At 39.8% G+C, this 12,174-nt stretch overlaps 1 protein-coding gene across 1 annotated transcript in view; it reads left to right on the top strand.

The window, feature by feature from the left end:
- Nucleotides 1–12,174, top strand: part of ATRN (attractin) — a gene marked incomplete at its 5' end in the record, with an annotated part of 84,024 nt that overhangs the window by 33,432 nt on the left and 38,418 nt on the right. Inside the window, one exon of the mRNA XM_009701482.1 lies at nucleotides 11,178–11,239. Within this exon, the coding sequence (XP_009699784.1) occupies nucleotides 11,178–11,239 (62 nt within the window). The remainder of the gene's footprint in view (nucleotides 1–11,177; nucleotides 11,240–12,174) is intronic.

Genomic DNA, 12,174 nt, shown 5'->3' with positions numbered 1-12,174 from the left:
CTTCCTCGGAGAAGGAGACAGAGCTTTTTTTCCACTAATACCACTGCAACACCGCGCTCCGTATTTCCAGTGTTTTGTCTGGTCAGAAATGATGCAAGACATGAGGCTTTGCCTGTTTCCATCTGTCAGCTATTTTGCAGCCTAAAAAAAAATTTGCTAATATGTCTTTAGCTGTTTTCTCTCTATTCTTTAGGAAAACAACTTTTAGTCCTTTTAAGCTTTTGGCACACAAGTGGCTGTAGACTGTAAAGCTCATCTTTTGGCTGGACGTTCAGGGTCTGAGAGAGTGTTTGAGCTGTTGTGTGCTAAAGTTTTAATCTTTTCCATGTTGAAACTCTCCGTAAATAGTTGGTATGCTGACGAACGTAACTTATCCTGCACGCAGATGGTGTCAGAGCTCTGCTCGGCGCGAAGCCAAGGAACAGGATCCTTCATAAATGTATCCACACGGCAGCATCTGATATTGGAGGGAGGTACTTGAGGACTTGCAACTGGGAAGAGTGGAGTGTTTTAATGCTAGCGACTTGCTTTCTGTGCCTACTTTTGGCATTTTTATTTTGAACGATTTTTTTCAAAGTCGCTCAAAACTGCCTTGTCTCCAGAATAGTTGTAGCAGTCACTTAGAAATCCAAATCCGTTTAAAAGAAGGAATACATCAGCATTTTTCTCTTAAAAGACTCATGCGGTGGCAAGAAAACTCACTCCGTAACCAAAATGTTATTCTCAGCTGGAGATTATAACCTCTTTTCTTTTTTCTATGGCATGAGCAAACTGCTTAGCGCTTTGTGAGCAAGCCGAGCTTTACTGCTGGGACTTGTCTCAGGACGCCCAGCTCAGCTAGCCGTACCCGCTTCCCTGCAAGCCACCGGCCAACTGTCAGGCGTTCAGGCAAACACATGAGCGAGGTATCCCTGCTGCCAAGTTCGAGATAACTGAAAACAGCTTTGCAGCATAAACACATCTGAGGTCCAGTATAAGGGTTGATATTTTACATAGGTTTTTGAGAAGTCTCCTGGTTTTGAACTTGTTGCTTTTAAACCGAGCAGCGGAAAATGTGCATTTTTTAATTTTTTTTTTTAAATGAGATATTTTATTGCATTGTCTTTCTCAGCTGAATTCCTCTTAAAGGAGTGAATTCCTTACCTGTATTTCATTTAATAAGCAAGACCTTTTAGCAAAGAGGTTTTTTTCCTCCAGTTAAACATTTAAAGTAGAAATGGCGTCAAGTTTTTGTGCTGTGCTTGAGAAGGTACTGTTGCTTAGAGGTTGTAGAATTAAAACAGGCAGTGTATAGGATTGTGCCGAGAATCCCTTTTCGGGTGACTTCTACCAAACCTGTAGGTCAGTCTTCAAGGTTAGATGTGGACAAGAGTCTGTAAGCAACAAGAAATCCCTTCTTGGACAAAATGAAGCGCTTTGGAAGTGAGTTGTCTGGGGGCAGAAGCAATGTGACAGCATCTCTTCCATACTTTTTTTTCCACCCTTTTCCTTTTGAATTCCAAGCATAAAATTTGCATTCAAAGGTATTCAGCTGGACACCTTACCAGTACCAGGATTTTGAGAGGCCAACAGCACGTCAAGATTTTCATCTGCAAGCAGTATACAAGGTTGGGAGTCTTGACCGTTCAATTCTATTTCCAAACCCTTAAAATAGTTTAAAGGAGTTTCTTTTCTATAAATGAAGTCTGTGGTACTGTTTACTGCTAGAAGTGATTAATGTTGTTAGTCTCTGTCTCCAGTTGATGATAGTAATTTGCCTGAACTTAATTGCCGTTATCATGAAATACACTATTTTTAACTTTAGTCTTAAGAGTGTGTTGTTATGTAAAAATTCACCAGAATGCCACAACAAGAAGTTGAAACAACTGAACAACCAGTTCAGTTGTTTGCAAGAACCGAAGTGAGGCAGAATGATTTATGTACTGCACTCTCTGCTTTGGTACCCAAAGCGTGGGGGAGTTGAAATGCACCTTAGAGGTCCTCTTCTCCACGGATGTCCAGACTTACTGAGTTCTTAATTATAATTTGGCTGTCTCAGTTTGTTGGATCTATTCCTCATCCTCCTGAACGCTGCCTCTTCACTGAATGTTCTCTCAACCTTTACAAAGCCAACAGGGATTTTTGCTGAGGTTATTTTAGAAGTTGCTACCTGAATTTTCAGTTTCACCTTGGCTGCTGTGCCTACGGAGTCACTTGCAAGGATGGCCTCGTTGCTGCGAGGCAAAACACAGGACTTTGGTGGGAAGCCACCACCTCATAGATCAGCCTGAGAAGTTGCACTTCCCATTTCTAGGGCAGAATTATAGGTGTGAATTCCTTCTCTAACCCTCCTTGGAGGCTACTTAACTCCTGGTTGAGAGAAGAGTTGAGACAAGACTTCTTAACCTGTTGCAGCAAAGGTTTATCAGAAAGCATCTTGCACAATCCATTAATACCAACCACAAGCGTGCCGCTGTTGTTCACAGCGGGCACAGAGCAGGAGCTCTCGGAAAGGAACGTCCAGCAACTGACCCCAAACTCCAACGTCAAAAGAGAGTTTAGAAGGCTGTGACTTCTTACCTGTATTTGCCTCCAGCCTGACACCACCACAACCCTCCCAGTGCTAATACTTCAGCTACTCCCTCTTGTTGCCATAGCTCTGATAGCAACAGCTAGGGCCTTTCATATTTCTCTTTAGTTTTTATTTATGTTTAGTTTTTTTATTTTTGTATTTATTTTTCACTCCTGCAAAATTGCTACAATAGCCTCCAGTTCCCTTACCACTCTTCTCTTGCGTGACCATTGCCACCTTCAGTATGCAGACAGGTTAGAGAGTGGATGTGGCGGAGGTCTGTGGTAATGGATGATCTTTAGTTTTAAGGTATTTGCCTGACATTCGGAAGAACTGAGTTTTTTCTGGCCCTGCCTCAGGTTTCTTGTGGCATTTGGTAGTGCTTTACTGTAATGAGGAGATGTGCGGGGTCTGATCGGAGATTGCTGTTCCAATTATGGGACTTTCCAGAACATTGTTTGCTAGTGCACGTTAAATTTAGATGAGCATCACTATTCGACACCTGGCTGTTTATTGAACAAATACTTCCCCTTTGTCAGATTTGTGGGGTAATTTTTCTGATGCAGAGAAATGGGGGACTAAATTTTAAGCACTATTTCTAATTTAGAGGCAGCTATGCCCGTGTTTGAACTGCACAGCAATCTGAGAGTTCGCATGGGGAGACAAAGCATATATAATTGGCATTTCGGAGCCAACTGCTGACTGCAGCCAATTAGCTGAAAAGTGACAATTTGTGACTGCTGCAGTAAGGCAGCACAGTATTGGAATATAAATCGATTTTCATCTTGGTATAAGTTCAGAAGTGAACTAGTTTTTATATTTGCACAGTTTCAAGTGTTTGTGCCATAAAGCTCAATGGCTTAGTTAATATTGCGGCGAGTGAGGAGTAAGTCATTTATCTCTTTCATTGGTCCTTCACGCAGGAGCAACGTGGCTCATAGTAGTAGGTGTGAAAATCAAATTTTAGTGGAGATTTTATTTTTACTTGTTGTAGAATGTAAATCTGAGCATGTGAACCTCTTCAGCTGCATCAAGTTGGCCAGAAGTTTTTCTTCTGCAAAATATAAAGCAGCAGTCCGCTGAGTGTGCTTGGATGCAGATTGGTTTTGGAGCCTCTGATGAGCAATGAGTAATTTTTTTAATGCAAACAGGAACAGATCAATCTGGACTCTTGTCCGGACTTCTCTGCTTTCTGTGATCCACCTCTCCTGGACCTTTAGCTGTCAGCTGGTGTTGCAGCTATGGATGGTTATTCCTTACTCAAATTTGTCAGCTTTCAATTGAGCGTCACAACTCCTTCTGACGTCCGCACCTATATCATCAGGTGTATTACAAACTGTCTGGGATCTCCCACCTCTGAATCAGGCTCCACTTCATCTTGCTGTGTAAACTGTCTGGGATCTCCCACCTCTGAATCATGCTCCACTTTCATCTTGCTGTGTGTCAGAATTTTTCAAGTTACAATTAGTTGCTGCAAGACCCTTCCTTCTCTCAAACTTCTGGTTTAACTTTTCTGTCTAGAGAATCTTGCCCTGTGGAACAGGTTGTTCTTGCAGCTTTTGAAGACTTAGAGGGGTGAAGTCAGCTTAAATTTTCTTCCTAACCTCAAAATTTGAATGTAGTTTTGCTGTTCATTTAAAATAGATCCACGGTGCCTCTGAAAGGGAATGTCCTCCTGCCTCCGTGGTGTGGCATCACATGGCACAGTGGTGCAGCGACCGTGACCGGGGCATGGATCCACCTGAAAGCTGGCTCAGCAAAGATTAGTTTTCAGCTGCAGTGGGTTGTGGGGTCTGGATTACTCTACAGCTGCAAATACACTATACGCTTTTGCTGGGTAATGGGAAATATGGGAACAAATGGCTAAAGGGAGTATGTGGATGCACACTTGGGCACCAGCAGCGCTTATGGAAGGGTTAAAATGGTGGTGAAATTATGGTCTATAACAAGCGTTGCTTCACTCCCTTAGGGACGCAAATATCGTGGGTGTTGTTTTTTTCAGAGCAGGTGTCTTGTTCTGCACTTAACTGAACATTAACGCTGCATAGTGGCAAGGAGTTGTAATGCTTCTCTTCTTGTGGAGATTCGACATCCACGTTTCACTGTCAAATGTCTTCATTCACTGAAATTTGTATTCCATTATCCATGTGTTAAATTGCCAAACTGCACTTGGTACATCTGAATGCAAATAGTTTGGTCTTGACTGAGACAGGACATAATGCTAATCAGCCCTTTACCAGTTGAAGATGGACTGAGGGCAACTGATCACCTTGCATCCAAAAAGAAACCGGTTTTTAGGATACTATGACAAGAGGCTTCCAAAACAAAGCTGATATGTGTCCTCCTTTTAGAGCACCAACAATTAGAACAGGGTTTGTTAGGTTATTTTAAGATGATCATGGTTTCTTTCAGCAATCGATCATACTACTGCATTTGCCTATTACCTTGTATACCTAGGTTACAAATACGTTTCTGTTCTCTAACATTTTGTGAGGTGTTAGCCCACGTTCATTGTCCCCAAGGTCTACCATGATGCAAAGCAGTAAAGAAGAGCAGGAATTAATGAGCTTATTCTTTCCAGGTGTGATACACGATGTTAATGCAAAGGATGGGTAGTCTTCACTTTAGCGTGCTCTTCTGTACTTTGTGGCTTACTCCATGGCCTGATCTGAAAGGTAGAAATAATTACAATAATGAGGTGTTCCCTCTGTACCTGTATCCTAATGTTGGGACATGTTGCTCAGGTCTCTGACTGGACTAAGTTGCCTTTCAAGGCTCCTACAGCCTGAATTTATCTGATTCATCTTAGTCAAGTTTGCGGATTTGTATTTTGGGGTGGGGAGAACAGGGTTGCAGGCTGTTTAACGTGTGTATCAGGCTTCTAGCGTGAGATTTTCCTGCATTTTGCCACTCTTGATCAGACTTAGAAAAATTAAAGTCTACTTTTAAGCTTACCACCACATCAAAGAGTTTTGCAAGAGGGAGGCAAAGAGGTTCTTGTAAGCTTGAATCCTGGATTTGAGTTCTTCTTCCATCATTTTCATTGAATCATCTAAGCTTTTAACACTTGGGTGTGCTGACCCAGTTTCCAGTCTCTGTGTCCTCCTAGACACTGAAAGCAGATTTAATAAATCAGTATCCACATCCTTTTTATTGCTCAACATCTGGTCCAATCTCTGTGTGCCCTAGCACAAACGTAGCTGCATTCGGTCCAGCAGTGTGCTGTGACATTGAGTGCCTAAACATGGCCATGTAGTGCCATGAGGATGGCAGATACGACATAGGACCTGTCAGAGGCCCATGCCCTTCTGGTGCAGCGGCTGGAGGCCAGGTGAGATGTCCTAGGACAGCTGAATGGCAATAGGTTATACCCCTAGGTAGGCAATGAATGGAGCTTCTAGTGCATCCGTGAAACCAAGGGCAAGGATTCACTTTGGAAATTTAAACCATCTAAATGGAGGGGTCTACAAATAGATGTTTTCGTGTACCTCACATGTTTAAGGTCCCATTATAGATGGAGACTTAGATGTGGAACTGTTCAGGTAATCCTGTACTAGGCACCTGCTCTGACCAACTCACTCATAGATGAGGTTTTCTTTGAGTGTAAAGGGACAACGGGCATATGCCTCTGTGTTCCTCTATTTAAATGTCTTAATCTGCGTCTGAATCCCATAGATCCCATCTGCAGAGGTGAACAGATGCTTCCTTCTGAAAAGTTGTCCTGGGAGCTAACATGGCTGAGATGATTTGAGAGCCACCTGCCTCGTCCCTCGGAGGGCAGCGGCAGCTCAAAAATACCATCAAAAAGCCCTGCATTCCTACGGTTAGCGCTCTGCTGGCTTAACGACTTGCCTTGGCTCATTAAAGATGTTCACAGAACATGTGAAATGACAGCAGCAGCAGCATTTGGCAGAGCCGAGACCACCTTTTAGGTGGTGGAGCTGGATTGCTAGATTGGCTCAGTTTTTCCCTGAAACCTCAGTGCTGAGGCTGTTGGAGTTGACTCACTGCTCCTGTTGAGTGGAGAGCACCAAGAACAATATGCGTTTTCTGCCATGTGTTTCACTAGAGCACGTTGTGTTTGTGTTTAAAGGAGAACTGAAACGGGGAATGATGTTTCTCTTGAGCAGAAGAGCCGTCTTTTCCCCCTGTTGCTATCATAGAGGGCAAAATGAATGTTTTGATGACTTTGACATCGCTCAAGAATACTTAAAAACCGTTTGGTTTTCAGCTGGTCCTTTGACAGAAGCGCAGGCACTCAGCATTCACGCCACGGCATCCTGTTACTGTTGTCTGTATTCTCCAAGGTCAGATTGAATCCTTGCCTCTAACCATTAAAAAAACAAAACAAAACAAAAACCAAAGAAGAGACAGTGGAGGTGCTGAGGAGGAAACAGAGGAAGATGTACATAAATGTCATCTGCAGCTTGTTTGGCTGTTGGCTTTATCTCTTTGGAAGCCCTTGAAGCTCCTAGCCTTTCAGTCTTACGTGCTGCTTTTTTGTTCATTAACTTTGGTGCTGGGATTATATTTAAATGAAAAGCAAAGCAGCCTGAAACCTCTGCATTTCTGTGGTTTTCAGTGCTGTGTGGTCCCGTAGACTTTCAAAACACGAGTGCTGTAGCGTTCTCCCACCTGCTAGGTGAGGTTAATGGATCTAGCAGTAGGGACCTTTTGATATCTTCTGAATTCCCAGCGAGCACCAAACTCCTGTAGCCTGCTTCATGTTGTGCCTTCTCTGTTGTACTTCTTGGGTTTCATAAGTTAATTAGACTTTTTTATTTTTCTCTCTTTTACAATTGTAAAATTGGGAGTGTGTCCTGTTCAAAATGTAATTTCCAATTTACCTATTGCTCACCCCTAATATGAAATAGGATTGAAAAGAAAGCCAGCACTGATGTGAATTGAGTCACTTGGGGCAATAGTGGAGAAAGGCAAAAATATGGCATGTAAATAATCCTGAATTGTTAGCAGGAAAAGAAAAGGTGTAGAAACAATGTTTTCTGTGTTTGTTCATGTTTTCTCAAGCATTTAGATACCCAAAATTCATCAAATTCTGTTACGAAAATGCCATACTTGAAATGTTGTTCAGTGCATTAGCAGTTCCCCAATTAACAAGTTGAAATTAGGAGTACCAACATTATGTATAATATTAGAAATTATCTGGATTTGGAGAGAGATTTGCCCCATCCCCATTGTGGCTAATAGTTTGGCGTCTATTTCTCTAAAATAACAGTAACTTCCAGCACAGGTGGAAGGAGTTATGTTTGTGATGATTAATCTGTAAATCTGTTTATTACTTCCTCAAATTTGTTTCTTGCTATATATATAAAAAAGTAAATTTCTGCAGAACTTCTCATTGGGTTGGCGATACTAATTTTTCTTAGTGGTATCTGAAATTCATGTACTTTTTAATGAGTTCAAAGGACTTGTAAATGAAAAGAATGGAGGCTTAAATAACTTTAGATATTGTTGAACTTAAAGGCTTACGGTGAACTTGTTTCAAAATAAGAAGTTGACTAAGAGTCAGCTCTACTAATTTCTGCACAAAATTATTCTCTTGAAATTATTCTTGAGTTTCTTTTCTCTTGAAGCACAAACTTGGGTACTAATGCAAACCAATTCCTGGTATGTAATCATCCCAATTTGTTTGTCAAAATTTATATCAGTCACAGGCTGTAGTTTAACTCCAGAAGTATTTTGAGTTTGAAATACCAACTGTTACTGAAATGTCAATTGGGTTCAAATTGCTTTTCCTTTACTCAGAATATTTTGTGGCCAAGTACTTTGCTGTTAACTCCTTTGAAATGTGTGTGTACTGATTTCAAAACTAGTGTGCTTTTTAGATGTTGTTGGCTAGTTAGATGTAGCCAAATTTTCTTCTTGGCTTAATATTTTATGCTAACTACATGATAAAGAAAGTAAAGCTCTTAATTATACTTTTTTGTCTGTCCATATAGCCAGCTATTTTTGTTCTTCTGGAAAGCAGCCAGATTTTTTTGATACTTCAAATGATGTGGCATTAGGAAAAGCGTGATAGGCTGGTATGCTTTTTCAGGTACCTTTTCAGATCAGATAAACATAAGCTTTACAGTATTCTCGGGAATTAACGTAATTAATTTTCTGATCTGTTTTGATCTTAACTACTTGAGGATACTGCATTATTCCTAAGAAGATAGTGTAAAACATCTTTGAAGGACACGTGTGTTATGAAAGTGGCAATTTGATTTTGCAGCTGAGCTGAAGTTTTGCTCAGTACCCGGAGGAGGCTCTCCCAGTCCCCAGCGCCAGATACACGATGGTTTCCTGCAGTTGTACTCCTTATTCCTTTGGTACAAAATTAGTTTTTTGAGAATGGATAAATGAATCTTCTACTGTCATTTCAACTTAATTAAAAATCCATACTGCTAAGAAGTTTGTGCCATATATTTCCTGTATCCAGAATGAACAGTCTACTCTTAACAGCTATTTCTAACCAAACTTTCTGTGTAACTGAATTAATTAAGTCCTAGGAACACATTATATTAGGGGAAATTAAGCTCTAAGTAAGCAAACCATTAACAATTATGATACTAAATTGCCTGTGACACAGATTGGTCAGGTTTAATAGTGTAAAGTGTTTTCAGCTTGTGAGAAGTAAATTGCAGAAACCAACCTAGGTTTTTTGTTTTTTTTTTTTAATCCGTACATGAGGTACAGATCCTCAGTTGGCCTTTGCAAGAGAAGAGCTCCAACAGGTTGGCAAAAGCACCGCCACTGGTAAAGCATTCGTAGTGCTTCTGTGTGAAACAAACCCAAATTTTCCTTCTCCGTTTCATTTGTTTCCTACACTCGAATTATCAAAAAATGAGAAGCCCTTCTCTGGTAACAGTTTAGTGATGAGTTCCAGTCTCATTAATCTTTCATAGACTGTCTTTTTTTAATATCAGCAAACACTTGTTTCTTCTTCTAATTGGAGCAAGCTTTGGTTTCCATCACAGAAACTGGTCCTAATGATCGTCTGCAGAGGACTGGCCCGTTGATGATTTCTTTGTCCGTTTAATTTTCCTTTTCTACAAAAAGATTTTTCAGTATAAGCTGTTGGTACATAATAAGGTCTTTGTTTTGAAACGCGTCTTTTATGGTCAGTCAGCATCATAGTTGTTCTCAGATCGTATTTCTATATACTGCATATATTACATGTTTGTATTTTGGGATGTGATATTTTAGTAAGGAAATTCTTTGCCTTAAAGAAATGCCAGAATAGTTATGTGAATATAAATCCGCCTCAGTTACCATGCACTGAGTTTAAAAATAAAAAGTGAAATCATATTCACTTTCTTTTTCTAATCAGAAAGCTATTGGGAAGCACCTTATAGGGGAAAAAATCAGCAAGAAACTGTGTGTTTTCGTGTCTTTTGTAGGCAGTAATATTGAGGTCACGAGCATCTGGCCTGCAGGTTTCAAGTTAGCTTTCCAGCAAAGCAAAAGTTATGCACTGTAAAGGAGCTTTCAACTTAAGAGCATTTCAATGTATTTGTAAGAAAAGTAGTTTAGTCAGCTTCTATACCAAGTTACAATGGATATTTAAAGCAAATATGATAATAGAAGGTGGTTTAGAGCAACAGAAATCCAAGCAATAACTCATTTTGCATATATTCATAATTTTGGGACTATGACTATTGCTGGGAGGAGAGATTTGTATTTATGCTAATGGTACCATAACATGCAGTTTATTAAGGAAAAAACCCAACAAATGATGCCTTAAGTGAATTTAATACCCGTGGAAAGCTTTTGTAAGTGCCGATTTCAGTTTAGGTTTGAAATAAATTCGGTTACTTCATGAAAGAGTTAACGTCCTGTTGTGGTGCTGAGATTGATAGTCAGAGGAAATAGGAGGTACCTGGAAAGAACTTCTGATTCCTAATATTGCAGAAGTTGCCTTTCTGTTGGCTTGCCTCCCCTCTGCTTTGTTATTTTTAACCAGGCTCCCTAATCTTTCCTTTTGCCTCTAACCACCTCCCAATTTCCTCTTCACTTCTTCCCTCTGTTTTTTGTCCAAAATAGTCGGTTGTTTTTCACTGTTCTTTGCAGTTTGAGTGGATTGCAGGAAAGTGAGTTAAGATGAATGCTATAGCTGTTTTTACAGTATCTATTATCTTCTGTGTTTCATGCCTTTTTGCTGCTCTTGGTGTAAGTTACTTCTTCAAGGAGATTTTGATGTACAAATATTGTTTGAATAGGAGCATACATTTTGAACTTTAAAATGTTGTACTTTGGGTTGCTCTATACAGTAATTAAAGATGCTCTATTTTTAGCTCTCAAACTTCTGTGTTCTACCTTTTTGCAGCTGTGTTGTCTCCAAGGTAGTTAACGTGCACTGAAGACTATTCCTTGAACTTTGTTGGGAGAGAGACATATGTTTAGATTGATTGTTTGGATATATAATTTCAAAATAATGTGAAGTTATAGTTTGTTTTCTTTTCCCTCAGAATATTTCAATGCTTTTTCAAAACGGTGCTCAAAAATGTAATTGACTTATGTGATGATGTATTTCATTGTAATCTTTTGATCTCCTCAACAATGCATCTTAAATATAAATTTACTTTTCAGTAAGTAATAGAAAGCATTTGCTTTTCTTTTGCAGATCGCATTCTCACAACACAGCAACTTTATGGACCTGGTACAGTTCTTTGTGACATTTTTCAGGTACTTTTCATTTAAGAGAACTAAATGTTTCTTCTTTAGGAAAGATCTTTAGGTTTTGTTTTTCAGTATAGTGTTTGGTTTGTTGCTGTTTTGTCGTTTTTACTTAAATGTCCTGCTTACATCACAGCCTAGAAAATGGAAATCTCTACTATGTTTGAAGTATGTAGTTAGGAAATAGATTAAGAAAATTGTCTGCCCGTCTTTGCAAATGCATTTTGTCCTGTGCGTGCAGGGGAAGGGAGGCTGGGAGTGGGGGAGGTTTTTTGAAATGGGGAAGTTACTTTTAAAATGGTATAGAAGACATCTTCTGAGTTACCACATCATACAAATAATGTATGACTTACAGAAATTGCAGATATTCACACACTGTCAGACACAAATCGTAAATTAAGGAAGTGATTTTGCCATGGACTAATTTCAAACTCTTTAGGGAGCACCTTTTGATTTTAAACTGAACTCTGAAAATACGTCAAGTTAAATACAAATTTCAACACAATTGAAACCAAATACCCTTCTGTCCTGCATGAACTGCTTGGTGAAAAGTTCGTTTCTTGGTGTGAAGCAAACTGATGATTCCGTAAGAGCTGGAGCCGACAGAAGCAGTTTCAGTGCTTGTTTCCTCTTCCATCCACCAAAAAAGTGTAGCCCTAACAAAGACGTTAAATGTCTCCCGGAGCATAGCAGACCATCTCTTTAAGATTTCAAAATCTAATGTTCCTCTATTTTTAGGAACTGTTAATGCTCCACAAATATAAACCAATACTTGATCAATAAGGAGAAGTCCCTCAGGAGGGACATACATGGAGTAAACAGTACGCCAGATCTTACAACTTGTTTTAAGGTAGACAATATTATGCCTGTTTTAGAATGAGCGGTGTGAATAATAACTTGCTTTAGATTCCATGCTAAATTTAATTAAAGCGGGGAGCTCCAGA

This window comes from Cariama cristata, unplaced genomic scaffold (assembly GCF_000690535.1).
Source record: "Cariama cristata isolate BGI_N322 unplaced genomic scaffold, ASM69053v1 scaffold10895, whole genome shotgun sequence".
In the NCBI taxonomy this organism is placed as follows: Eukaryota; Metazoa; Chordata; class Aves; order Cariamiformes; family Cariamidae; genus Cariama; species Cariama cristata.
The sequence above is the reverse complement of the archived record's forward strand: the minus strand, read 5'-3'. Positions and strand labels throughout refer to the sequence as shown.